The following is a 23,362-nucleotide window of genomic DNA, read 5'->3' as shown; positions in this document are numbered from 1 at the left end:
CGCCAGTTGGTTCCTTTTTTAATTACATTAAAAAAGACAAAGTAAAGGCATGGAGCTGTATGGATGACACACCTTGACCACTGACGAGGAAGATTTCACTCAGCCACGTCTCAGTGGAGTCTCAGAGGGGAGGGTTTCCACACAGCACGGTGCCAAGGGCCAGTCTTGACGCTGTCATAGACAATGACATGCAAGCCCCAGCCCTGGCTTGTGGTTCAGGTGGCCCTCCAACAAGACTGAGCTGTCCCAGGACGCCTGCCGGGCTCGCTGAGGGCAGGGCCGGGACTTGCTCAGGTTGCTGGGTGTTCACGAAGGAGGATCGGATCTGCCAGATCAAACTCCACCCTGCAGCGGTTAGCAAGGACCAGGCCCTGGTCTGCTGAGGCTCCACTGCTGGCCCTGGGTTCTCGGCTTTTCTTTGTCGATGACTCCTACGCTGGCCTCTGAAATACTCCCTGTGTCTTAGTTCAGTGGTGAAGACACGGAGGGAATATCTTCATTGTCGAGAAAAAATTAACTTTGCACAGAAGGAGGTGCTCATCAGAGAGCTTTTCAAGAATGAGACCCCCATGCGTTCCAGTAGAGGCCCTGCTCAGCCTGGCCCATGTCCTCCCAGCGTGGGTCCACCCTGCTCATTACGTACATTGACCAAGACCCTTCAACCTCGTCCCGACCCCAGCACGGGTGTTCTTTGCCACACTCTTGTTCTAGTGTTTTCGGATCAAGATGTCCCAGCTGTCTTTCCAGCGAAGGGCCTTGAGTTCATGTGGCGAGAGTGACTTGTCGCCGTAGGTGAGTGGGCGCAGTGTGTTGGATACGTGGCATGCGGAGGAGTACCAGGCCACCACCAGGGCGCTGAAGACGCTCCTCTGGAGCTGGGACCTGCAGAGGTCAGAGCAGCGTGGGGGAGGGTGGCTGACCACTGCGGCTTCCCTGCCCAGCACCCTCTTGGCATCTGCTGTCCACACGGTCACCCCCCGAGGCCTGGGGTTCTGCCTTCAGGTTTCTGTGTCTTGTCTCCTGCCACCCGTGACCATCTCCCACCTGGATGCACTGAGAGGGGCCCCCTGACGACTCCTCAGGCCTCCACAGTGGCTGGGCCACCTCCACACAGATGCCAGAGGACTGGTCCCAAACCCACGGTCCTCCCTTGTGTGGCTTCCTGAAACCGGGAGGCCCTCGCCCTCTGCTCCAACCTCCCAACACTCTGGTTTAGAAGCTTTCTTGGGTTCTCTCCACCACACCACACAACCCGACCATAACCAGCTGCCATTTCTGACACCCCAGGCTCCTGGGCCTTGCTCCCTGCTCCCGAATCCTCCAGGCCACCCACATCTCTTCATCCCCTCCCCGTCTCCCCCCACTCCGCTTTCATCTCTGTCAGCCGCGACTTCTCCCTCTGGGTTCCTGCAGTGCCTCATCTGGGCATCTCTTCTGAACCTCACCCATTCCCCGGAGGGGCCCGGAAGATGTCCGTGTAACGTGAAATGGGTGAGGTTCGCTGCACCCCATGTGTTTGCTGCGCATGGGCTTCCCAGCAGAGGGCTGCTGCCCGGTCCAGCCACTGTCTCCGCAGCCCCCGTACCTGCACAGGTGGTCGCTGATGTGCTGCAGGACCACAGGGAGCAGAAGGATTTGGAAGGTGAGTGCGGGCAGGTAGTGGTAGAGGAAGAGTGTCTTCTCCATCAGGAAGAACGGGACGTAGTTCACTGCCCAGCCACCGGCACACAGCGCCCCAGCCAGCACCCAGCGCAGCCAGGCATCTATAGGAAAGGGCTCGAGCTACACCGACTCTGCTGCTCCCACAGGCTGGATCTTCTCTCTCTTTTGCTTTTTTAGAGAGAGGGGTCTTACTATGTTGCTCAGGCTGGTTTTGAACTCCTGGCCTCAGGTGACTCCCTCACTTTGGCCTCCCAAAGTGCTGAGATTACAAGTGTGAGCCACCACGCCCGGCCTGGCTGCCTGTGTTATCCAGCCATTTCCAGCGCATACGGGCAACATGGGACCAAGGGGGCAATTCCTGCCCAATACGCTGCACTCGACTGGAGACACCTCTCACGCAACATGGGAACTTAACATTTTGTCTCTTGGGAGACAAACATAATTTAAGATTCCACAATACAGAAACAAAGAGGCCGCCTTAAGGGGTAGGTTCCTATGAAGTCGGTTTGTCACCTGAGGCGGTGAACGCTCAGCGCACACCTGTAATCCCAGCACTGTGGGAGGCCGAGGCAGGAGGATCGTTTAAGCCCAGGAGTTCAAGAACACCCTGGACAACACAGCAAGACCCCATGTCTATATTAAAAAGAAAGAAAGCCATGTGGGAGAGGTACTAACCCTGAGGGAGGTCATGGACATTTCTTCGCCGTCGGAGCAGGTACCACAAGGACAGCAGGGCGTAGATGGCCAGAGCGAGGCTGCCCGAAACCCAGATCACTATGTTTCCAAGTAGGTGGATTTGAGCCTAAGGGAACATGGGAGATGCTGTTAGCCACCTGCCCTCTGCTCAGGGAGGGAAGAGAAGAGAACACAGGAAAGGAATTCAGATGCACGCACTACTTCAGCAGAGTGAAAAAACGCCAGGCACAGCCTAGCATCCACTAGGCCTTACTACTACTGTGGACAGGTCTGCTCCTACTCAGACCTTTCATTAAAAGCACTGATGCCAGCCGGGCGTGGTGGCACATGCCTGTAATCCCAGCACTTTGGGAAGCTGAGGTGGGCAGATCACTTGAAGTCAGGAGTTTGAGACCAGCCTGCCCAACGTGGCGAAACCCCGTCTCTATTAAAAAGTACAAAAATTAGCTGGGCATTGCGGTGGGCACCTGTAATACCAGCTACTTGGAGGCTGAGGCAGGAGAATTGCTTGAACCTGGGAGGCGGAGGTTGCAGTGAGCCAAGATCACGCCACTGTACTCCAGCCTGGGTGACAGAGCAAGACTCCGTCTCTCTCTCTCTCTCTCACATACACACACACACAGAGCACTGATGCTCTCAATTTTGTAATTGGAAACTGAAAATTGGGAGCAGATGACTCCACTTTGTAACAGCAGCGCTGTCCACGGAGGAGAATGCAAAGTGCGCTCAGAGCTCGGGGTGGGGCGGCCTCTGGGCCTGAGCCTCTGCCTTCAGTGCACATGCTGAGCCGACCTACCCGCCTCTGAGGGAGGAGGAAACAGGTGGGCATTTCCAGCGTCTGCCCATTCCGTGAATATTTATGGGGCGCTGACTGTGCCTGGCCTACCAATGCTTTCACTCTGCCGGGTGGAGAGAGACGGCACGCACATCAACAAAGCACCGGTAAGCTCTACCACCAGGTGCCACACAGAAAATTGAATGGGAATATCTTAAAACCACTTTCGCCAGGAAAAGGGGAACAATGTGTCTCCACAAAAGCAATCAAGCCGGGTTTCCTTCAACAGGCACACATGCCACACCCCTACTCCTGGCTCCAGGTTGCCAAAGCGTTTAGAGAAAACCAAGTCACAGGCCTTTGTCAGGAAAAGCTTTGGAGAAACCCAGCACTTTCTAGGGTGCAGCAGCTGCTCTTAATGCAAGGAATTCTCAAGAAACAGGATGAATCTACGACTGTCAGCTGTCAGCATCGCTCGCTTACGCTGGTCCTGGGGTGCAGCCAGTAGGCAATATTGGTGTCCAGGGTGACCCACTCCAGCGGGCTGGAGCTGTACTTGTGTTCCGAGTCATCACTTCTCAGCGCCAGCATCCTCCACTGGAACAAAGCAGAGACCTCTGAGATTGAGGATGGGGGATGCCTCCCGCTGTGCGTGGATTGGGTCAAAGGAGTACACTGCTGCCCCTTGCACGTGGACTGGCCCAGCTCAAGTTCATTCGGATCGTGCATCGGAGGCAGCATGATGAGAACCTGGATTCCAGCCCTGACTGTGGCCTTGGGAGGGTCGCCCCACCCTATGTGCTCCAGTTACCTCCTCTGTAGACGAAGTGATTGGGCTGAATGCTCTCTAAGGTCACATTCAGATTTGTGACCCTGAGTTTCTGATTGTGACTTCTCTTGGGCTCTGTTGAGTGTGGCCCATTTCGCTGCCTAGGAGCCTAAAGACACCCTGGCGATGTTGCAGAACCTCCTGGGTCCCTATTATTCCTGACCACAGGGCCACAAGGTGTGGGCCAGGGGTGTCACACACAGTCCCTTACACTGGAGAGAGGAGACACTCATTCTGTCGTGAGCCTGTGGCTCCAGCGTCAAAGCCTGACTCTGGTTTGAGACCTGTGCAGCCCCCAGGCCTCCCTGATGAGGAGTCAATGCTCAGCGAGCTAGGCCAGCTTCCCCTGGCCGCTCCTCACCTGCAGCTCCGAGAATCTCGCCATGAAGCTGAGGTTCCTGCTGACGTCCACCTGCGCAGGTGAGTGCAGCTCCCGTTCCCGCTCCCTCTGCTCCTGGCCTGGCAGAACAGACAAGGGCATAACAGATAGAAGTAGCACAAGGTCAAGAGCTCAGAGCAGAAGCTGTCAGTGCAGCAAAAAGCTGGCTTCCTGCCTTTCCAACAAAGACCCCTTATCGAACCGCATCATTCCACTTAGCTTTCCCCACCACACCCAAGACTGCCCGGTCAAATGAGGCGATTTCGACCCTGAGAAAGCTCCACTTGCACGGGGATAAACTGGTTGCCTTCCAGCGAGACACCTCGGAAGAAGCGTCTTGAGTTATTACTGCAGCAGCTGAGTGCAGGGTGCAGGGAGGGAGATGACCTGCCACCGAGCATGGAGAATGTGCTCAGTTCCCTTCCCACCAAAATGAGAACTCTGGGGTGTTATCAAATATTGAGCAGCTGGAAGTACATTCCCGGAGCAGCGGAAGCCACGCCGTGGACTCACTCGCGCCGTATCGGTGCTCCTCCACGTTCCACACCGTGCTCCCGTGGTAGCCCCGGGACAGCTTCTCCCCGACGATCTCCAGCTGCCGATACCCCCAGTCAGGGAGGTGAGCCCCACTCAGCTGGTGACACCGCAGGAGAGAAAAGGGCGTGATGGGAAGGCCGTGGCTCCCGTGTCCACTCGGGTTGGAAGGGGAACCCCTGCCCGGGTCACGCTGTCAGCAGGTGCCCCTTGTGGGAGCTTCACATTGGGATTCCATCCTGAGAAGTTACAAAAGCCGCCCTCCCTCAGTGTAAGAGGAAGCCATGATGACTCAAATGAAGCGTTCTGCCTGCAGAGAGGCGGTGAAGCCTGAGGGGCCTGGGAAACAGACTGGAGCCCACAGCTCAGGACAGGCCAAGCCATGGACAGTGTCCTTACCTTTAAGACAGCGGAAGTGTTCACGTGCACAAAGCGGACCTCTGAGAGGATGGTCTTCCAGACGTCTGTGTCAGATCCTCTGTTCACAATTTCCTGCAAAAAGACATCTCAAGGATTATTTCATTCCTTTTCAAATTTCCTTCAATGTAAAAATAAAGACCTGTCACCAAACAATGATACTGACTTGAGCCTGAGACAAACGGACAAGTCCCCAAGTGAGGGGAGCTATAAGGGGCTGGTACTGGCCTTCCTTCCCAATGCCCACAGCACCCCGGGCTGCTCCGAGGGTCGCTGGGGAAGCGCACCCTCCTCCTTGCCAAGGCTGTACAAGAGGCCTCCTCACAGAAAAGACAAAGCCTGATGTTCTTCGTGCCTCTCTGCAAAGCCTATTCATAGAGAGGGCTCAGAGTCCTGGCCAAAAAGTGAGCAAGTCTCAGTCCCTATCTGGCAGGACTCGCAGACAGCTCAGATGAAGGCCAGACACTGTCCCTGCCAGACACAGCTTAGAGATTTCCTCGCATCGAGTAATAAAAAAGACAACTAACATCTGAAAGGCACTTTGCCTTGTCACAGCCTGACATACTGGAGCCTCACAATGACCCCATGACATCACATGACTGTCATTTTCCCATACTGTCACAACCAGAGAACCCAAGAAGCTAGGCAGGAGCAGGCATGAGGAGGCCTGGCCGCAGTCCATGCCGCAGGCCGGGCGCGCACACCTCAGGCATGCTCCTCCTTCCTTGTTCTATGAACTTCAGACACCTGAAATGTGGGCTCCTGGTGCCAAAGGGGCCATCGGAAAGGACAGAGAAGGGTGCCCGTGAGAAGGGGCACAGCACTCACGTCAGGGAAGGACTGTGGGGGGGCGAGGATGGAAATGCAGAACGCACACAGATATGCAGAGCACAGAGACGGCGAGTGGGGCAGAGGGGCGCACTCTGCACAAAAATGGAACAGCCAATCTGGAGCAGTGGCTCACACTTGTCATCCCAGCGACTCTGGGAGGCTGAGGTAAGAGGATGGCTTGAGTCCCGGAGTTCAAGACCAGCCTGGACAACATAGCAAGACCCCATCTCTACAAAAAATTTTAAAAATCGGACTGTCCTGGAATAGAAAAAATATTTTTTAAATTAAATATTCAAAATTAACAGGGGCCAGGCATGGTGGCTAACCTGTAATACCAAGAGGCAGAGGTAGGAGGATCACCTAAGCTTGGGAGGCCAACACTGTGGTAAGCCAAGATCACGCCACTGCACTTCAGCCTGGGTGACAGAGTGAGACCCAGTCGCAAGAAAAGAAAAGAAAAGAAAAGAACATCAGCAGATACCTGACTTTGCTGTGAGGGCTGGCCATGGGGACGTGGTGCTCACTCTATCAAGTGAAACAGGGCTGAGCCTGCGTAGGCAGAAAGCACTGAAGCCAGTGGGAAGCTAGAAGGGGGGGTGTGACCTCACTATGGAAATAAGCCCAGTGCCTTCACTGTGGTCATGGGGCTGGGCTGCATTTAGTGTCCATGTCCTTAGATTCAGATGGCAACATGGTCCAGTAACAGAAGACTTTTTATGGAACCTTTCCCAGGAGACCCGATTCCGTAAGGGGAGCAGGTGGCCCTGGTCACTGGAAGGAAAGGTGACCACAGACCCAGCGCCTCAGGAACATCCCCCGCACTCACGGCTAAGCCTGTCCCCAGGGAAATCCTGAGAAATGGAATTTCTCCTGGATCATGGTGGCAGAGGGGTGGCTGGAGCTCGTGTCCTGTGTTCAGGACCTGCTCCTGAGGCTAAACAGGTTGGGAGAACTTTCACCTAGCAGAGCCTCAAGCGCACCTGGCACCCAACATGGAGCAAACTCAAAGCATTTAGAATCTCAGTGAACACAGGCCTCTGATGCAGGAAACCACCAGGTTCCCCAGTTCCACCAAGGAAGACACATCGGTTCCCTGTGAAAACATCTGTGACTTTATGTACGAATAAAACTTATGTAACTTTACATCTGAATCAGAATTATTCTAAATATCCAACCTCAACTGGGTGAACTGAAAAAAAGGAAAAATGATTATTCTCAATGGCAGTTTCAAACATTCCATGTCAGGAAGTGCTCCGTGTGAGCAAGTGCTCCGTGTGATGGAGTGCTCCCTGTGAGGAAGTGCTCCGTGTGAGGAAGTGTTCCGTGTGAGGAAGTGCTCCATGTGAGGAAGTGTTCGTTGTGAGGAGGTGTTCCGTGTGAGGAAGTGTTCCGTGTGAGGAAGTGTTCTGTGTTAGAGGAAGTGTTCTGTGTTACAGGAAGTGTTCCGTGTGAGGAAGTGTTCTGTTAGAGGAAGTGCTCCGTGTGAGGAAGTGTTCCGTGTGAGGAGGTGTTCCGTGTGAGGAAGTGTTCTGTGTTAGAGGAAGTGTTCTGTGTTACAGGAAGTGTTCCGTGTGAGGAAGTGTTCTGTGTTAGAGGAAGTGTTCTGTGTTACAGGAAGTGTTCCGTGTGAGGAAGTGTTCTGTGTTAGAGGAAGTGTTCCGTGTGAGGAAGTGTTCTGTTAGAGGAAGTGTTCTGTGTTACAGGAAGTGTTCCGTGTGAGGAAGTGCTCCGTGTGAGGAAGTGTTCTGTTAGAGGAAGTGTTCTGTGTTACAGGAAGTGTTCCGTGTGAGGAAGTGTTCTGTTAGAGGAAGTGTTCTGTGTTACAGGAAGTGTTCCATGTGAGGAAGTGTTCTGTTAGAGGAAGTGCTCCATGTGAGGAAGTGCTCCATGTGAGGAGGTGTTCCGTGTGAGGAGGTGTTCCGTGTGAGGAGGTGTTCTGTGTTACAGGAAGTGTTCTGTGTTACAGGGAGTGTTCCGTGTGAGGAGGTGTTCTGTGTTAGAGGAAGTGTTCCGTGTGAGGAAGTGTTCCGTGTGAGGAAGTGTTCTGTGTTAGAGGAAGTGTTCTGTGTTACAGGAAGTGTTCCGTGTGAGGAAGTGCTCCGTGTGAGGAAGTGTCCGTGTTAGAGGAAGCGCTCCGTGTGAGGAAGTGTTCTGTGTTAGAGGAAGTGTTCCGTGTGAGGAAGTGTTCTGTGTTAGAGGAAGTGTTCTGTGTTACAGGAAGTGTTCCGTGTGAGGAAGTGCTCCATGTGAGGAAGTGTTCTGTTAGAGGAAGTGCTCCGTGTGAGGAAGTGTTCCGTGTGAGGAAGTGTTCCGTGTGAGGAAGTGTTCTGTGTTAGAGGAAGCGTTCCGTGTGAGGAAGTGTTCTGTGTTAGAGGAAGTGTTCCGTGTGAGGAAGTGTTCTGTGTTAGAGGAAGTGTTCTGTGTTACAGGAAGTGTTCCGTGTGAGGAAGTGCTCCGTGTGAGGAAGTGTTCTGTTAGAGGAAGTGCTCCGTGTCAGGAAGTGTTCTGTTAGAGGAAGTGCTCCATGTGAGGAAGTGTTCCGTGTGAGGAGGTGTTCCGTGTGAGGAAGTGTTCTGTGTTAGAGGAAGTGTTCTGTTTACAGGAAGTGTTCCGTGTGAGGAAGTGTTCCGTGTGAGGAAGTGTTCTGTGTTAGAGGAAGTGCTCCGTGTGAGGAAGTGCTCCGTGTGAGGAAGTGTCCTGTGTTAGAGGAAGTGCTCCATGTTAGAGGAAGCGCTCCGTGTGAGGAAGTGTTCTGTTAGAGGAAGTGCTCCATGTGAGGAAGTGTTCCGTGTGAGGAGGTGTTCCGTGTGAGGAAGTGTTCCGTGTGAGGAAGTGTTCTGTGTTAGAGGAAGTGCTCCGTGTGAGGAGGTGTTCCGTGTGAGGAAGTGTTCTGTGTGAGGAAGTGTCCTGTGTTAGAGGAAGTGCTCCGTGTGAGGAGGTGTTCCATGTGAGGAAGTGTTCCGTGTGAGGAAGTGTTCTGTGTTAGAGGAAGTGTTCTGTGTTACAGGAAGTGTTCCGTGTGAGGAAGTGTTCTGTGTTAGAGGAAGTGTTCCGTGTGAGGAAGTGTTCTGTGTTAGAGGAAGTGCTCCGTGTGAGGAAGTGCTCCGTGTGAGGAAGTGCTCCATGTTAGAGGAAGCGCTCCGTGTGAGGAAGTGTCCTGTGTTAGAGGAAGCGCTCCGTGTGAGGAAGTGTCCTGTGTTAGAGGAAGTGCTCCGTGTGAGGAAGTGTCCTGTGTTACAGGAAGTGCTCCGTGTGAGGAAGTGTCCTGTGTTAGAGGAAGCGCTCCGTGTGAGGAAGTGTCCTGTGTTAGAGGAAGTGCTCCGTGTTAGAGGAAGTGTTCCATGTTAGAGGAAGTGCTCCGTGTGAGGAAGTGTCCTGTGTTAGAGGAAGTGCTCCCTGTGAGGAAGCGCTCCGTGTGAGGAAGTGTCCTGTGTTAGAGGAAGTGCTCCGTGTTAGAGGAAGTGCTCCATGTGAGGAAGTGTCCTGTGTTAGAGGAAGTGCTCCGTGTTAGAGGAAGTGCTCCATGTGAGGAAGTGTTCTGTTAGGAAGTGCTCTGTGTTAGGGAGTGCTCCGGGTGAGGAAGTGCTCCGTGTGAGGGAGTGTTCATTACCAACGGTTGTGGCTGCTATAGCCGCAGCCTTACTCACCAGTCTCCAGAGGTTCTGGGCGGGCATGGAGATGTTATAGTCAATGTAGCAGGAGACCTCCTGTGAATGGGGGCTCAGGGGAGCTGCAACATCATGCCTGGAAAACCAAGACCGAGATTTCAGAAAATTCCTTGAACTCCTCTGGAAGGCAATAACTAAATCTTTCAGGCAGGAAAAGGTTGCTTTTCAGAAACAAAGCCGGCTCAGCCATAAAGGGTGGCCCAGTCCCATGAGTTGCTCCTACTGAGGACGGAGGTCTTGAGGCTCGGCGAGGGGAGTGGACACTAAACAGGCAGGAGGCCCTGTGGGAACATTTCCAGAAGAAAAGGACACTCTGCTGTGGAACCTTCCACCTGTTAGACAAGCGAACCAAGTTTCAGAGGAAGGAACCGTGCGCCCAGGCCCCTGATCCGGTACTGCTGCGATGCCAGCTGGCAGTACCAATGCTACAACTTGCAGGGCTGAGCTGCCCGCCCCTGCGCCCAGCTGGCCTGGGGACGCAGCAGATAAGCTGGGAGAAAAGGCTATCAACCTCAATGTTAACGAACACCCACTTCTTTTTTTTTTTGAGACGGCGTCTCACTCTGTCACCCAGGCTGGAGTGCAAATGGTGCGATCTCAGCTCACTGCAATCTCTGCCTCCTGGGTTCAAGCGATTCTCCTGCCTCAGCCTCCTGTCTAGCTGGGATTACAGGCACGTGCCACCATGCCTGGCTAATTTTTCTATTTTTAGTAGAGACGGGGTTTCACCATGTTGGCCCAGCTTGTCTCCAACTCCTGACCTCAAATGATCTGCCCACCTTGGCCTCCCAAAGTGCTGCGATTACAGGCGTAAGCCAGCACGCCCGGTCAGGAACACCCACTTCCTCTTAATCCACACACTCAGTAACCATGTGGTACTGCAGCATGCACCTGGCACTGTCTAGGAGCAGCCACCCAGCTGTGAACAAGACAAGGCCCTCACAGCCCTCTGGGAAACAGCCATCATGCCGGTGGGCAGAGCGTGCACCTGTAGGAGTGCCACTAATAAAACAAATGGGGGACAGCATCCAGGAGGCACTTTTTGATGCGGTGACATCCCAGCAGACCCCTACATAGAGGGGCCATGGGGGAGCCAAGTCCAAGAACATTCTCGCAGAGGGAGCAAGTGTGAAGCCCCCAAGGGGCCCGCAGGTGGCTGTTTCAGGGCTGGGGGGAACCAGGGTGGTGGGGGTGAAGCGTGTCAGGGTCACCAGGGGCCTTGGCGGGTGACGGGAGTCACTGAGCACAGAGGAACAACGCAAGTGGGTTGTGCATGGTCCGCAGGCCGGACGGGCTGCTGCGAGGTAGAGAGGTCAGGCCCCAGGAGGTGGGAGTAGAGGCAGAAAGAAGGACCCCTACCCAGGGCTGGTTCTGAAGGTTGAGAAACAGGACCTCCCAGTGGAATCAACATGCAATGGGAGGGGAGGGGAAGGAGTCAGGTGATGCCTCAGCTACTGGGCCCTTTCCAGGGAGAACCAGAAAAGCCAGGGCCAGAGACCGCTCCTGTGGAGCTGGGAGTCGTGGAGAGCTGGAGGTGAGCCCCGGGCAGCCGGGTGGAAGTCCAGGAGAGGTAGCCCCGGGACTGGGCCTGTGCAGAGGCAGCAAGGCCGGAGGGCCCTCAGAGACTGAGAGCAACAGAGGAAAAGGAGGCGGTGGAGAGAGCAGTCAGGGAGGAAGGAGGAGGGTGTGAGCAACTGTGCCCAGCACCGCAGGAAGGCAAGTCGGACAAGGACAAAGGACTGAGAAGGAAGAAGCCTTCACGACTCCACTCGTGCCCGAGCTTCCAGGCTTCTTGGACTCACTCATACTTTAAGCTTTACCACTTTAAGGAGGTGTGCCCAAACTCCATTCTCTGCATAGAAAGCAGGTCAACATTCCCAGCCTGTCCTTGTACACTCATCCACGGGGCCCCGAGCTCTCCTAGGATGGGCTGTGCTAGGTGCTTCTGTCCAGTCCTCACAGAGCCCCTGCTTCCTCTTAACCCCGCTCCCTTCCGCGGCCAGGCCTGGGTCCCCTCCCGGCATCAAATGTAGGTCTAAGAGCTGCTACACATGCAGATGAAGGGTAGACAGGGGGCAGCAGCCCAAGGCAGGGCTCACGTTTTGGTCTGAACAGAGAACCACAGAGGAAACCCACAGGTGCAGCAGAGCAGACAGCGGGCACACTCACGTGTTCAGGGAGCGGGTGGTCATGCCGTGGACCAGCTGCACCATGTCCCCATGCCTCACAGGTCTCGGAGGGCTGCTCACCACCAGCTGGTGCCTGGAAGACACAGTGCTGTCGGGACCACACAGAGCCTGGTCCCCTTGAACTAACAGCTGCACTGGAGGGGCACAGCTCTGAATTCTCATGGCTGAGACTGCCTCCCAACCCATGTGTGCCTCACATGAGGTGAACACAGGAAACCAAAGCACAGACATTAACTGGGCTCTTTTCTGAAACCAAAGGTCATTTTCCGAATGTGATTCTACCCGCGGTCATCACACCTGCATTGCTCTGAATTTGTCTACAAACACTACAGTGACAAATGTACCATGACTGCCAAGGAATCCTTCTGAAGGGCATTCCACCAATGAAAGTGTATGAGGGGGCCGGGCGTGGTGGCTCACGCCTGCAATCCCAGCACTTTGGGAGGCTGAGCTGGGTGGACCACTTGATGTCAGGAGTTCAAGACCAGCCTGGCCAACATGGTGAAACCCTGTCTCTACTAAAAATACAAAAATTACCAAGATGTGGTGGTGGGTGCCTGTAATCTTATCTGCTCGGGAGGCTGAGGCAGGAGAATCGCTTGAACCCGGGAGGCGGAGGTTGCAGTGAGCCGAGATCATACCACTGCACTCCAGCCTGGGCAACAGGGTGGGACTCTGTCCCCCGAAAAAATAAGAAGAAAAAAAAGAAAACGCCCACTCGGGCTGCAGGTGCTGGAGCTGGGCAGGCAGCAATGGGAGGACACCATCAGGAGACAGTGACCGGGACAGCTAGAGACCTTGTTTGGGGGCAGAATCCACAGGACTGGATATGGGAATGAGAGCAAGGGGCGCCTCTAGCTGGGGTGTGTGCAAGATGATGCTACTTTTGCAGGAGGGGGGTTCTTGCTTTTATGAGGAAGGGAGAGGGATACAGGTCGGGGCATTGAGGCTCGCCTGGAAACTCCTCAGAGCAGCTACTGAGCAGGCTGCTCACTGAGGGTCTCATGATCTACTCCTCTGACCTTGGACTCAGCACTGAGCTGGCGTTCAAGGCCATGACGGTGACTAGAGTCGGTGAGGGAGGGAAAGAAGGGGGCCCAGGACTGCATCCCAGGGTCTCGCCTGGCCAGGCCAGGAGGTGAGCTCTGCTCTGGAGTCACAGGACCTGCACTCACCTCCTGGGATCCTTTACAATCCACCAGTTATTGACGTCTTTGAAGGGGTAACAGGTCACCTGTTGCTGGTGGGAGCTGCCTCGGCCGTTCTCATATCTGTGTGAAGTCAACAAAGAGATGTATCTGGGCCAGGCGCGGTGGCTCAGGCCTGTAATCAGAGCACTTTGGGAGGCTGAGGTAGGATAACTGCTTGAGCCCAGGAGTTTGAGACCAGCCTGGGCAACATAGTGAGACCCTGTGTCTATTTATGAGAAAAAGAAAAGAAAGGGAAAGAAACGTATCTGGAAGTGGGTCATCGATCGGGCCCACACGCCTTTCTCCTAAAGTTTCTGCAAAGGGAAGCAGATTTCAACAAATACAACCTAGCAAGGGGTTTCAGGGAAAATGAAGATACCACAGATAAGGAGCCGAAATCAGATGATTTAGGCAGGCAGTGCTGAGGTCAGCCACAGCCACAGAGCTGGGGCCGACCCTGGGCCCTGCCACACGCCAAGTCCCTCCAGCAACACCCGGGAACCACGAAGCTCACTGGCAATAAGCACCCGGGCTGCTCAACTTCTTTCTGTCCTGCAAACAAACTTCCTCAAAGAAAGGGAAAGTTGCTGAGATAAGCAAATCTATAAGCAAATAAAGCATTTAATTATCTTCAAAGTAAAACCATCACCTTACATCATGGGGTAGGTGTCCTGGTGGGAATGAAGCCAGCAGGGCACAGGTTTCCCAAAGACGTTCCTCAGAGTGACCTGGGACCCGAAGGCCACCTCCAGTGGCTGACCCTGGGTGATCCGAGCTAGTCCTCCCTGAGACAGAAGCAGAAGGTTGATGAGTGAGAGACAGAAAGAAAAATTCCCCTAAGCCAGCCTTCCCGATGGCCACTCCTCCCTCTGGGGTGATGTTTAGGCTGGTGGCCATTCTTGTAACAGTGGTGATGATCTCCCATTTAATCACGTCACGTTACATTATAGAACCATAATGAGCACTAAGTCTGATCAAATGCTGCCTCTGGGCCAGGCACTCAGTTCAGCCTTCCACGCGCACCCTATTCAGTCCTTACAAGCATCCAATGAGGTAACAGCAATGATGATGTCTGTCTAAGAGATGAGAAAACCAAGACTAGGGTGAGCCAAACAACTTGCTGAAACACACAGCACTACAGCACTGGCCGTCGGCAGGCTTGGCTGACTTCAGGAACCACAGTCCTGACCGCCTCTACTGATACCTTCTACCACTGCTGCGAGGTTCACAGGAATGAAGGTCACAGTTGAGTGTGGTCCTTAAGGCGGGTGAAACTGCCCCGGGTTTGTAGGACTTGACTTTCAAATGCTCCCAGCTGCCAGGCGCGGTGGCTCACGCCTATAATCCCAGCACTTTGAGAGGCCGAGGCGGGCGGATCACTTGAGGTCAGGAGTTCCAGACCAGACTGACCAACATGGTGAAACCCCGTCTCTACTAACAAAACAAAAAAATTAGCCAGGTGTGGTTGCAGGTGCTTGTAATACCAGCTACCTGGGAGGCTGAGGTAGGAGAATCGCTTGAAGCCAGGAGGCGGAGTTTGGGTGACAGAGTAAGACTCCATCCCCCCCACCAAAAAAAGAAATATGGATGTGGATTCTTCATTTTTTGATTCAAGTGCTAATGTTCACTTGATGTGTTTGTAAGAAAACTCTGGGTCCACTATCATCTTCCTTCTCCAGTGGCCACGATGCCCACTGCTTACTTACCTCTAAGCTGGCCTGGAAGGCACTGGACATGATTTGGTCGTGGGGCCCAGAGCGGAAGACTAGAATCAAGTGGACGTAGAAGAACAGTAAGTACAGGACGACCGGGATGACCAGCAAAGCCACTGCTCGGGCGAGCAAGTGACAGAACACACAGACCTGCCAGAGATTCAAAGAAAAGTCATGTTCCACTGCGTGGAAAAGCGCACCCACCTCTAGACATTGTGAGCTTAGAAAAAGTTAGTGACAGAAACTCTGGCCTCCCATACAGAGGCACCTGCAGAGGCCAACAGCCGAGGCTGCCCAGGCCTGCCTGCTTCTAAAACATTGAGGATTGGAGTCTTTTCACCAAGTACCCCCTGTGACATCCGCATCTGCCCCATACAGGCCGGCCTCATGCAGCACTGGACATCAGCACCTACATTGGACAAAGTCTGGTCTCCAATCAGGTGCCAGGCATGGACAGCTGCAACACCCAGCACGAGCACGTATGTGAACACACCCATGTACTTGATGCTGCAAAGACATGACAGAAATGGAGTTAACGTGAGACAGGAAAACATAAGGAGATGGAGGAGGACACTGCCCAAGACCAGAGGCTCAAACTCACCCCACTGCGCAGGAACAAGCGACCCCTGTCAGTGTTAGCCAGAACCACCAGCTCAGAGAAAAAGGGCTGGAATAAAAACAAAGCAGATGGAGACAGAAATAGTTCAGACACATTTCCAAAAGGCTAGAGAAGCTCCACATTCTTCAGAGAAATCTTTCTGGGTCGGCTGGCCGTGCTGAGCCACAGGTGCAGTAAGAAAGAATTCCCATCTCCCAAAGTATCCATCCCAGCAGAATTTTTCTTTTTGCCCAGAAAATGTTGTCCTGTTAGTTTAAATTATAGAAAAATGAAGATGTATTTATGAAGTCACAAGCCAAGGGCCAACCCCCAAAATACTAGAGGACCAAAAGATATCTAGCACTAGGCGCAGAGGCTCACACCTGTAATCCCCACACTTTGGGAGGCCAAGACGGGTAGATCACCTGAGGTCAGGAGTTTGAGACCAGCCTGGCCAATATGGTGAAACCCCATCTCCACTAAAAATACTAAAATTAGCCAGACACGGTGGTGTGTGCCTGTGATCTCAGCTACTCGGGAGATTGAGGCTGGAGAATTGCTTGAACCTGGGAAGCGGAGGTTGCAGTGAGCCGAGATTGCGCCATTACACTCCAGCCTGGGTGACAGGGACTCCGTCTCAAAAAAAAAGATATTTAGCAAGTAACTCCTCAAAATGAAAAGGTACCGTCTCGCATAACAAAACAAAACAAAAAAAGGTACTGGACCATCTCAGATCAACAAACCACCCAGAATCTCTGTTCTCGTTAACGAGGAAGACACTCCATTTTCCATACCTGTGCTTTTGGCAGTTGAAGAACTTCAGGTAGGACAACACGGCCAACAGATTGAAAAATATTAACACTGATTCCAAAAGCATTAGCCTTGACTGAGTGATGAGAGCATTCTCTGTTTCAAAGAGGAAACACGTGTCAATTTTAAGGTAGCAAGAGAAAACGTATGAGGATGAAAAACATTCATGAAAAAAGGCATTACTTCAGAAGTGATACAACTGTGTGGGGCTGTTGTGAATGTTAAAACATTCTATAGACACAAGGCCTCATACAGTCATCACCCAATACACATCTCTTTTGATTTTCTACTGTCTCTTTCTTTGTTTTGAGTCAGGGTCTTGCTCTGTCACCCAGGCTGGAGTGCAGTGGCACCATCATGGCTCACTGCAGCTTTGACCACCAGGGCTCAAGGGATCCTCCTGCCTCAGGCTCCTGAGTAGCTGGGACTATAGGCGCATGCCACCACACCTGGCTAATTTTATTTATTTATTTTTTTGAGACAGAGTCTTGTTCTGTCACCAGGCTGGAGTGCAGTGGTACAATCTCGGCTCACTGCGACCTCCGCCTCCCGGGTTCAAGTGATTCTCCTGCCTCAGCCTCCTGAGTAGCTGGGACAAAAGGTGGGTGCCACCACGCCCAGCTAATTTTTGTATTTTTAGTAGAGATGGGGTTTCACCATGTTGGCCAGGATGGTCTCGATCTCTTGACCTTGTGATCCACCCGCCTCAGCCTCCCAAAGTGCTGGGATTACAGGTGTGAGCCACCGTGCCCGGCTTATTTATTTTTTTTGAGATGGAGTCTCGCTCTGTTGCCCAGGCTGGAGTGCAGTGGCGCAGTCTTGGCTCACTGCAACCTCCACCTCCGAGGTTCAAGCAATTCTCCTGCCTCAGCCTCCCAAGTAGCTGGGATTACAGGCACCTGCTGCCACGCCCAGCTAATTTTTTGTATTTTTCGTTATTTTTAGACAGGGTTTCACCATGTTGGCCAGGCTGGTCTCAAACTCCTGACCTCGTGATCTGCCCGCCTCACCCTCCCAAAGTGCTGGGATTATAGGTGTGAGCCACTGCGCCCAGCCTAATCTAACTTTTCATCTGCTTTAATTTCATCTGTTCATAAACGTGAGCTGGAAGACCCTCTCTGAAGAGGATCCACTGACTCACGAGTCCATCTCAATTGGCCAAGGCCTGGGAGGTGTTGGAACAAGGGGAAGTTATCATTTGGTCACAAGATTGGTTGGAGATGGAGGTGCCCACGTGTGCATGGACTTTGCAGCATCATCTGGGCAGTTTTCTACTGCCATACCCCGACTGCTGATAAGAGTCTGATCCCACAATTCAGCAATCCCATAACCACGGGGTCAGCCTGGGAGCGGGTGACTTGCAGCGTCAAATTTGGATGAACCAGATGCACTTTCTGGTGCAGCTCGCCCACCAAGCCCATGTGATCTTCCGGGCCAAAGGGTCAGTTCTTCCCTGCATGACAGCAAGAGCAGGCAGGGGCGCAGGTCTTACCGATAAGCATCAACAGAGCAGCTCCCATGGCGGCACAATGAGAAAAGTGGAGCTCCAACACTATCTGGTAGGCCATGGGGACCGACAAGGCCCCCGCGAGTGCTGGCAGCAGGCGCAGGGACCACACAGGCACGTTGCTACTGTATTCTGGAAAAGCAACCACACTGCAGGGCTGACTACACTGTGCACACACCATCTCTGTGTACTGCAGCTATGCTTTCACATAGCTCCATCATGTTCACAGACTCTAAAATGCACGTTTACAAAACTGGGGACCCCATCAGCAGCAGAGTGCATGAACTATGGGTGAAGGCTTTGAAATTAGCTTTGCATAGTCATGGAACCCGATCTCACGAAGCATAGACAGGACTAAGGATTCTAAAATTTACCGCCTTACTTATACATTTACCCTCCCTATTTTCTTTTTTCTTTTTCTTTTTTTTTTCTGAGATGGAGTCTAGCTCTGTCTCCCAGGCTGGAGTGCAGTGGCGCCATCTCGTCTCACTGCAAGCTCCGCCTCCCGGGTTCACGCCATTCTCCTGCCTCAGCCTCCTGAGTTGCTGGGACTACAGGCGCCCGCCACCACACCCAGCTAATTTTTGTATTTTTAGTAGAGAAGGGGTTTCACCGTGTTAGCCAGAATGGTCTCGATCTCCTGACCTCGTGATCCGCCCGCCTCAGCCTCCCAAAGTGCTGGGATTACAGGCGTGAGCCACCGCGCCTTGGCCTACCCTCCCTATTTTCAAAAACATTGTGGCAATGGACAAAATTTACATGTACAAGAGATAATTACAATCAGATGCTATGTAATACGTGTACCAACAACAAGGGCTAAAATAATGACTGTAACTAAACACTAAGATTTTAACCAGACTTTTCAAAAGTCTTTCATTTGTATCCAACCAATTTATTATTTTCTGGACTCAGATTAATAAGGCACAGTTTCTGTGGGACTAGGTATGAAAGGAAAAAAAAAGCCACAGTTGTTAATCCTTACAAAAGTCACAATCTCTCCATTCTAACCTGTGCACGTTAATAAGGGAAATGAAAATTATCTTTTACCTGCTCCAATTCTGTTCCACAAAAAATTGCCATCGAATCCTCCTAAATAACCTGAAACAGAAGATGAATCAGTAACTATCCCATTCAGCAAATATTTCTAGAGTACTGTGGCAAGCAATAAACAAGATGCATCAATAATAAGACCTGGTTTCTGCCTGTAAGAAATGCACTGATAAGTTTTAAATGTATTTGAGGTCCTGAAGGGTAGGGGCTACTCTCCTAACTGATGACTCCTACCTCCCAAGGCCAGCACCATGTGGCCAAATGGCGGCCCACTGTCATCCAAGAAGAAGATTTGTTTCATGTAAAAAGAGATGTACTGCCCATAATATACTTCGTCAAAACTAGAAAAAAAAAAACAACAACCCATATTATATTCAATTAGAATCTTAACTGTAAACAAAAACTGTGAGGATAAATGTGTATGTGTTTCCAAATGACTTTGGGTGGGTGATCAGCAAAGGCTGGATCTTTTGCCCCAATTGTTTCCCATCCCCAAATATTAAGATGCATACAGCATCACCCACCCACAGAGACATGGGGAATTCACCAAGCACAGCTGGCACTCAGCATGCCTGCCCCATACAGATTCTGTCTCTCCCTCGTGTTTGATTTAGGTGGATACTATGAGCCAACCTGCTGAAAGACCTCCTGGGACGCAAGGCTAATCCTGCTTACCCACCTACCCAGCCCCCCAACCCCCACCCCGACCAGCAGCACATGTCTGTGGCTAGCAATGACCCAATGAAACGGCTGCAAGTATGAAAGGAAAACGTGGGAATCAACTGCAATAACATGTTTTCAATCAGGGAGAGGTGAAGATAACCAAGAAACTGCTGTCAATTTCTCAGGCATGATAATGCAACTGTGGTTATGTGATTTTTGTTTTTAAGAATCCTCAGCCAGGCACGGTGGCTCACGCCTGTAATCCCAGCACTTTGGGAGGCCGAGGTAGGTGGATCACAAGGTCAGGGGTTCGAGATCAGCTTGGCCAACATGGTGAAACCCCTTCTCTACTAAAAATACAAAAATGAGCTAGGCGTGGTGGCAGGTGCCTGTAATCCCAGGTACTCGGGAGGCTGAAGTAGGAGAATCACGATCGCACCATTGCACTACAGCCTGGGCGACAGAGTAAGACTATGTCTCCAAAAAAAAAAAAAAAAAATCCTCATCTTTTACAGATATACCGCTGAATTATCTATGAATACTAGGATTTGCTTCAAAGTAAAAACCACTGCAGGGAGGAGCCTGGCTGTGAACTGATAAGGTGAAGCTGGGTAATGAATATACTGGTGTGTGTGTGGGGGTCATTCATTATACTTGTCTCCCTGCTTTTGTATATGTTTGACGTTTTCCATAATAAAAAGTTAAACAAAAAAGAACATGCAGCAGGGCGGAGTGGCTCACGCCTGTAATCCTAACACTTTGGGAGACCGAGGTGGGTGGATCATGAGGTCAGGAGTTCAATACCAGCCTGGCCAAGATGGTGAAATCCCGTCTCTACTAAAAATACAAAAATTAGCTGGGTGTGGTGGCGGGCACCTGCAATCTCAGCTACTCGGGAGGCTGAGGCAGAGAATTGCTTGAACCCAGGAGGCAGAGGTTGCAGTGAGCCGAGATGGCACCACTGCACTCCAACCTGGGCGACACAGCAAGACTCCGTCTCAAAACACACACACACACACACACACACACACACACACATTAATCAGTTAATAAAGAGCCCTTCAATAATAACAGCAATCACTTCCCATTATGACAAAAACACGTTCTAAAGAGTGCTCTCAACAGTGAAGACTTACTTCCAAATCCATCAATCCTCTGCCGTCCAGACTTTAAAACTATTACTTAAGGCTGGCAACGAGATTTTCCTCTACTGCACCCCTTTAATGGGCCAAATTTCACCTGTTACAGACTCAGAAGGCAAGACCTAAAAGGTGTACTCTGCTGGGGCTGTCCTGGGGACAGACTGGTCTCTCCTCTCACTGCCAAAAACACCTATCACCAAGAAGCCAGGATTTCACTCTCCCATTTATGCTATTCAGTAAGGGTGCCTCCTGTCACAAAGTACAATTCTAGATTCACCCTGGGAATGGAGTCATTTAGCTTACACCACAGCCCGCGGGTAGGTGAGTCGCCACAGCCGGCTCAGTAACCCCATCCCAGTCAGGGCCACAAGGCTCAAGTTGATGTCAGCCGTCACCACTACAGGGCGCTTCAAAAATCCCCACATCTTGTAGAAAAGCGGGCTCAGGCAGACGCCCTAGAAAAGAAGGGAGGAGCCGTGGTCCATGAGGGCTCACGAGAGGCTACAGAAGGGATCCCCAGCCACCCGGCTCCCGGACACACCGGGAGAACCACAGCACAGCCGGGCTGCTGAGAAAGGCCGAAGTTCCTGGAGCCTTGGTTCAGGTAGACATGTGGGGTGAGGGGCACTAGCAGTGAACTCGGGTGGGAATTCAGGGGATCTCAGGACTGGACATTCACTCCTTTCAACAACTCATTCCACAAAACCTGCCGAGCACGTCTTGGGCGCGAGAACACTGCTAAGGAACGCCAGGGTTTCTCCCCTCCCTCCCCGACGACCAGGAGCCCACAGTGCGGCCACAGCTACCTGACCCTGGGCAGCTCCTGGGTGCCATCTCAGCTGCTTACAGCCCAGGGACCCCAACCTGGCCGCGCCTCGGGGCCTCCTCATCTCTCCTCAAGGATGCATCTGCCCCCAGTGCCTCCCTGCCTTCTATCCCAGCGGAACATCATCCCCGGGTGCTCCCTTTCTCGCCCGGAGGGTGCATTTGCACCCTGCGCCCCCACGTTCTCCTCCAGGCTTCATCTTCCCTTGAGCTCCGCTTCTCTTGAGGCTGCATCAGGCCTGGGACACCCTGTCTCACACCAAAGCCGCATCTGGCCGTTGGCGCCCCGCTGGTCTCCTCAGGCCCCATCTACCCTGGACGCGCCCTTCCCTCCCTGAGTTGCATCTGCCTTGAGCGCCTTCGTCCCAAAAGGTCCCATCCGTCCTGGGAGTGCCTCCTCTCCCCTTGCAGACCGCATCTCCCTGGCCGGCCCTTCTTCCCCACAGGCCGCCCCTGTCCCGTCCACCAACTCCCGAGGCTGCGTCGGCCCCAGCTCCGTCCTCACCCTGAGACTGCACCCGCAGCACGCCCTTCCTCCCTAGGGCTGCACACGCCACGGAGTTCTTACTTCGGGGCTCGGCCGCCCGAACGCCGCATCTGCCCGGGCCCGAACCCCGCCCCCAGCTCCGGAAAGACGGGGACGCCCCCGGCCCCAGCCCGTCCGCAAGCCACGGACCCGCGTCCCGCACTGACGGACTCCCCCAAGTCCGGGCTGGGCTCTCGTCCCCGGTGTCCCCAAATGTACCCGCGTTTCTCCGAGTCCACACAGAGCCGCGCCCGGCTCCCGGCAACGCCTCAGAACCGTCCGACTGGGCCGACGGTTGGGGGTGAGGCCGCTCGGCACTCCGCACCACCCACCGCCCTGCTCAACGTTCGATTCACCGAGCCTGCGGGGCCAGACGGGCAGCAGCGCGCGTGCGCACTGGGCCAGGGTGACGCGCGTGCGCAGCGGGCGAGGGCGCCGGTCCCGGAGGAGAAGCAGGTGTGAAACGCGGCGACCTCCCCTCCCTCGGGTGCTACTGTTTTGTGTGCCAGGATTTCTGTGTACTCTAAGCAGACGTGCAGCTTTTAAAAAGCGCAGTGGGCTCCCACCCATCTTCTGCTCCTTGCTTTTTCACTCCATCTGGCGTGAAGATCTTAATTCTGCGTCTGCACAACGGCGTTCTGCCGGGCGCGCCAGTTTGCTCCTAGTTTTTTTTTTTTTTTTTTTTTGAGACGGAGTTTCGCTCTTGTTGCCCAGGCTGGAGTGCAATGGCGCGATCTCGGCTCACCGCAACCCCCGCTTCCCGGGTTCAAGCGATTCTCCTGCCTCAGCCTCCCGAGTAGCTGAGATTGAAGGCGCACGCCACCACGCCCGGTTAATTTTTGTATTTTTAGTAGAGACAGGGTTTCACCATGTTGGCCAGGCTGGTCTCGAACTTCCGACCTGAAGTGATCCGCCCACCTCGGCCTCCCAACGTGCTGGGATTACAGGCGTGAGCCACTGCGTCCGACCTTAATTTTTTTTTTTAAGAGACGGGGTCTCGCTCTGTCGCCCAGGCTGGAGTACAGTGGCAGGACCACGGCTTGCTGCAGCCTCGACCTCTCTGCCCGAAGCGATCCTCCCTCCTCAGCCTCCAGAGCAGCTGAAACCACAGGCACGTGCCCCCACGCCCGCGGGCGCTCCTAGTTTCCTTGCCGAAAAACATCGATGCCACGAACCTGCTTGCACATACATCTAGCGGTGAAGTGGCTGAGGGTAAGTGCATTTAAAACGGACCTAGGGCCGGGGGCGGTGGCTCACGCCTGTAACCCCAGCACTTCGGGTGGCCGAGGTGGGAGGATCCGTGAGCCCGCTTGAGTCCAGGAGAGCCTGGGCAACGCAGCGAGACTCCGTCTCTACAAA

General features: G+C 53.2%; 1 protein-coding gene across 14 annotated transcripts; it reads right to left on the bottom strand.

Moving 5' to 3' along the window:
• Position 1: 1 nt before the first annotated feature.
• Positions 2 to 22,659, bottom strand: POMT1 (protein O-mannosyltransferase 1). 14 transcript variants are annotated; one of them, XM_004048757.5, is made up of 20 exons: positions 22,223 to 22,659; positions 20,956 to 21,107; positions 19,082 to 19,188; positions 18,845 to 18,895; positions 17,783 to 17,929; positions 16,275 to 16,386; positions 15,484 to 15,549; positions 15,296 to 15,389; positions 14,877 to 15,032; positions 13,825 to 13,955; positions 13,156 to 13,251; positions 11,961 to 12,053; positions 9,771 to 9,867; positions 5,275 to 5,367; positions 4,855 to 4,975; positions 4,324 to 4,421; positions 3,617 to 3,730; positions 2,338 to 2,464; positions 1,586 to 1,763; positions 2 to 882 (listed from the first exon to the last, which is right to left on the bottom strand). In XM_004048757.5, the coding sequence occupies exons 1-20, from the start codon at positions 22,571 to 22,573 to the stop codon at positions 708 to 710; spliced, it is 2,559 nt and encodes an 852-aa protein (XP_004048805.5). In that variant the 5' UTR covers positions 22,574 to 22,659; the 3' UTR covers positions 2 to 707. The 14 variants fall into 14 exon arrangements, with proteins under 14 accessions (XP_004048805.5, XP_055207351.2, XP_004048806.5 ...); XM_055351376.2 differs by having other exon boundaries at positions 1,586 to 1,830; positions 15,230 to 15,389; positions 22,223 to 22,574; XM_004048758.5 differs by having other exon boundaries at positions 15,230 to 15,389; positions 22,223 to 22,564.
• Between the last annotated feature and the right edge of the window lie 703 nt (positions 22,660 to 23,362).

This window comes from Gorilla gorilla, chromosome 13, assembly GCF_029281585.2.
Source record: "Gorilla gorilla gorilla isolate KB3781 chromosome 13, NHGRI_mGorGor1-v2.1_pri, whole genome shotgun sequence".
Lineage (NCBI taxonomy): Eukaryota > Metazoa > Chordata > Mammalia > Primates > Hominidae > Gorilla > Gorilla gorilla.
This window is presented reverse-complemented; position numbering and strand designations above follow the sequence as displayed.

Bases quoted from the DNA above. Each gene is read 5' to 3' on its own strand.
- POMT1 (XM_055351376.2), bottom strand. From the start codon at position 22,573: ATGGGTGGGAGCCCACTGCGCTTTTTAAAAGCTGCACGTCTGCTTAGA. The intron at 19,189-20,955 runs GTAAGCTAAATG...TTTTTTTTCTAG, and splicing joins ACCTACCCGCGGGCTGTGGT to TTTTGACGAAGTATATTATG. The intron at 2,465-3,616 runs GTAAGCGAGCGA...ATGTTCCCTTAG, and splicing joins GGCTGCACCCCAGGACCAGC to GCTCAAATCCACCTACTTGG.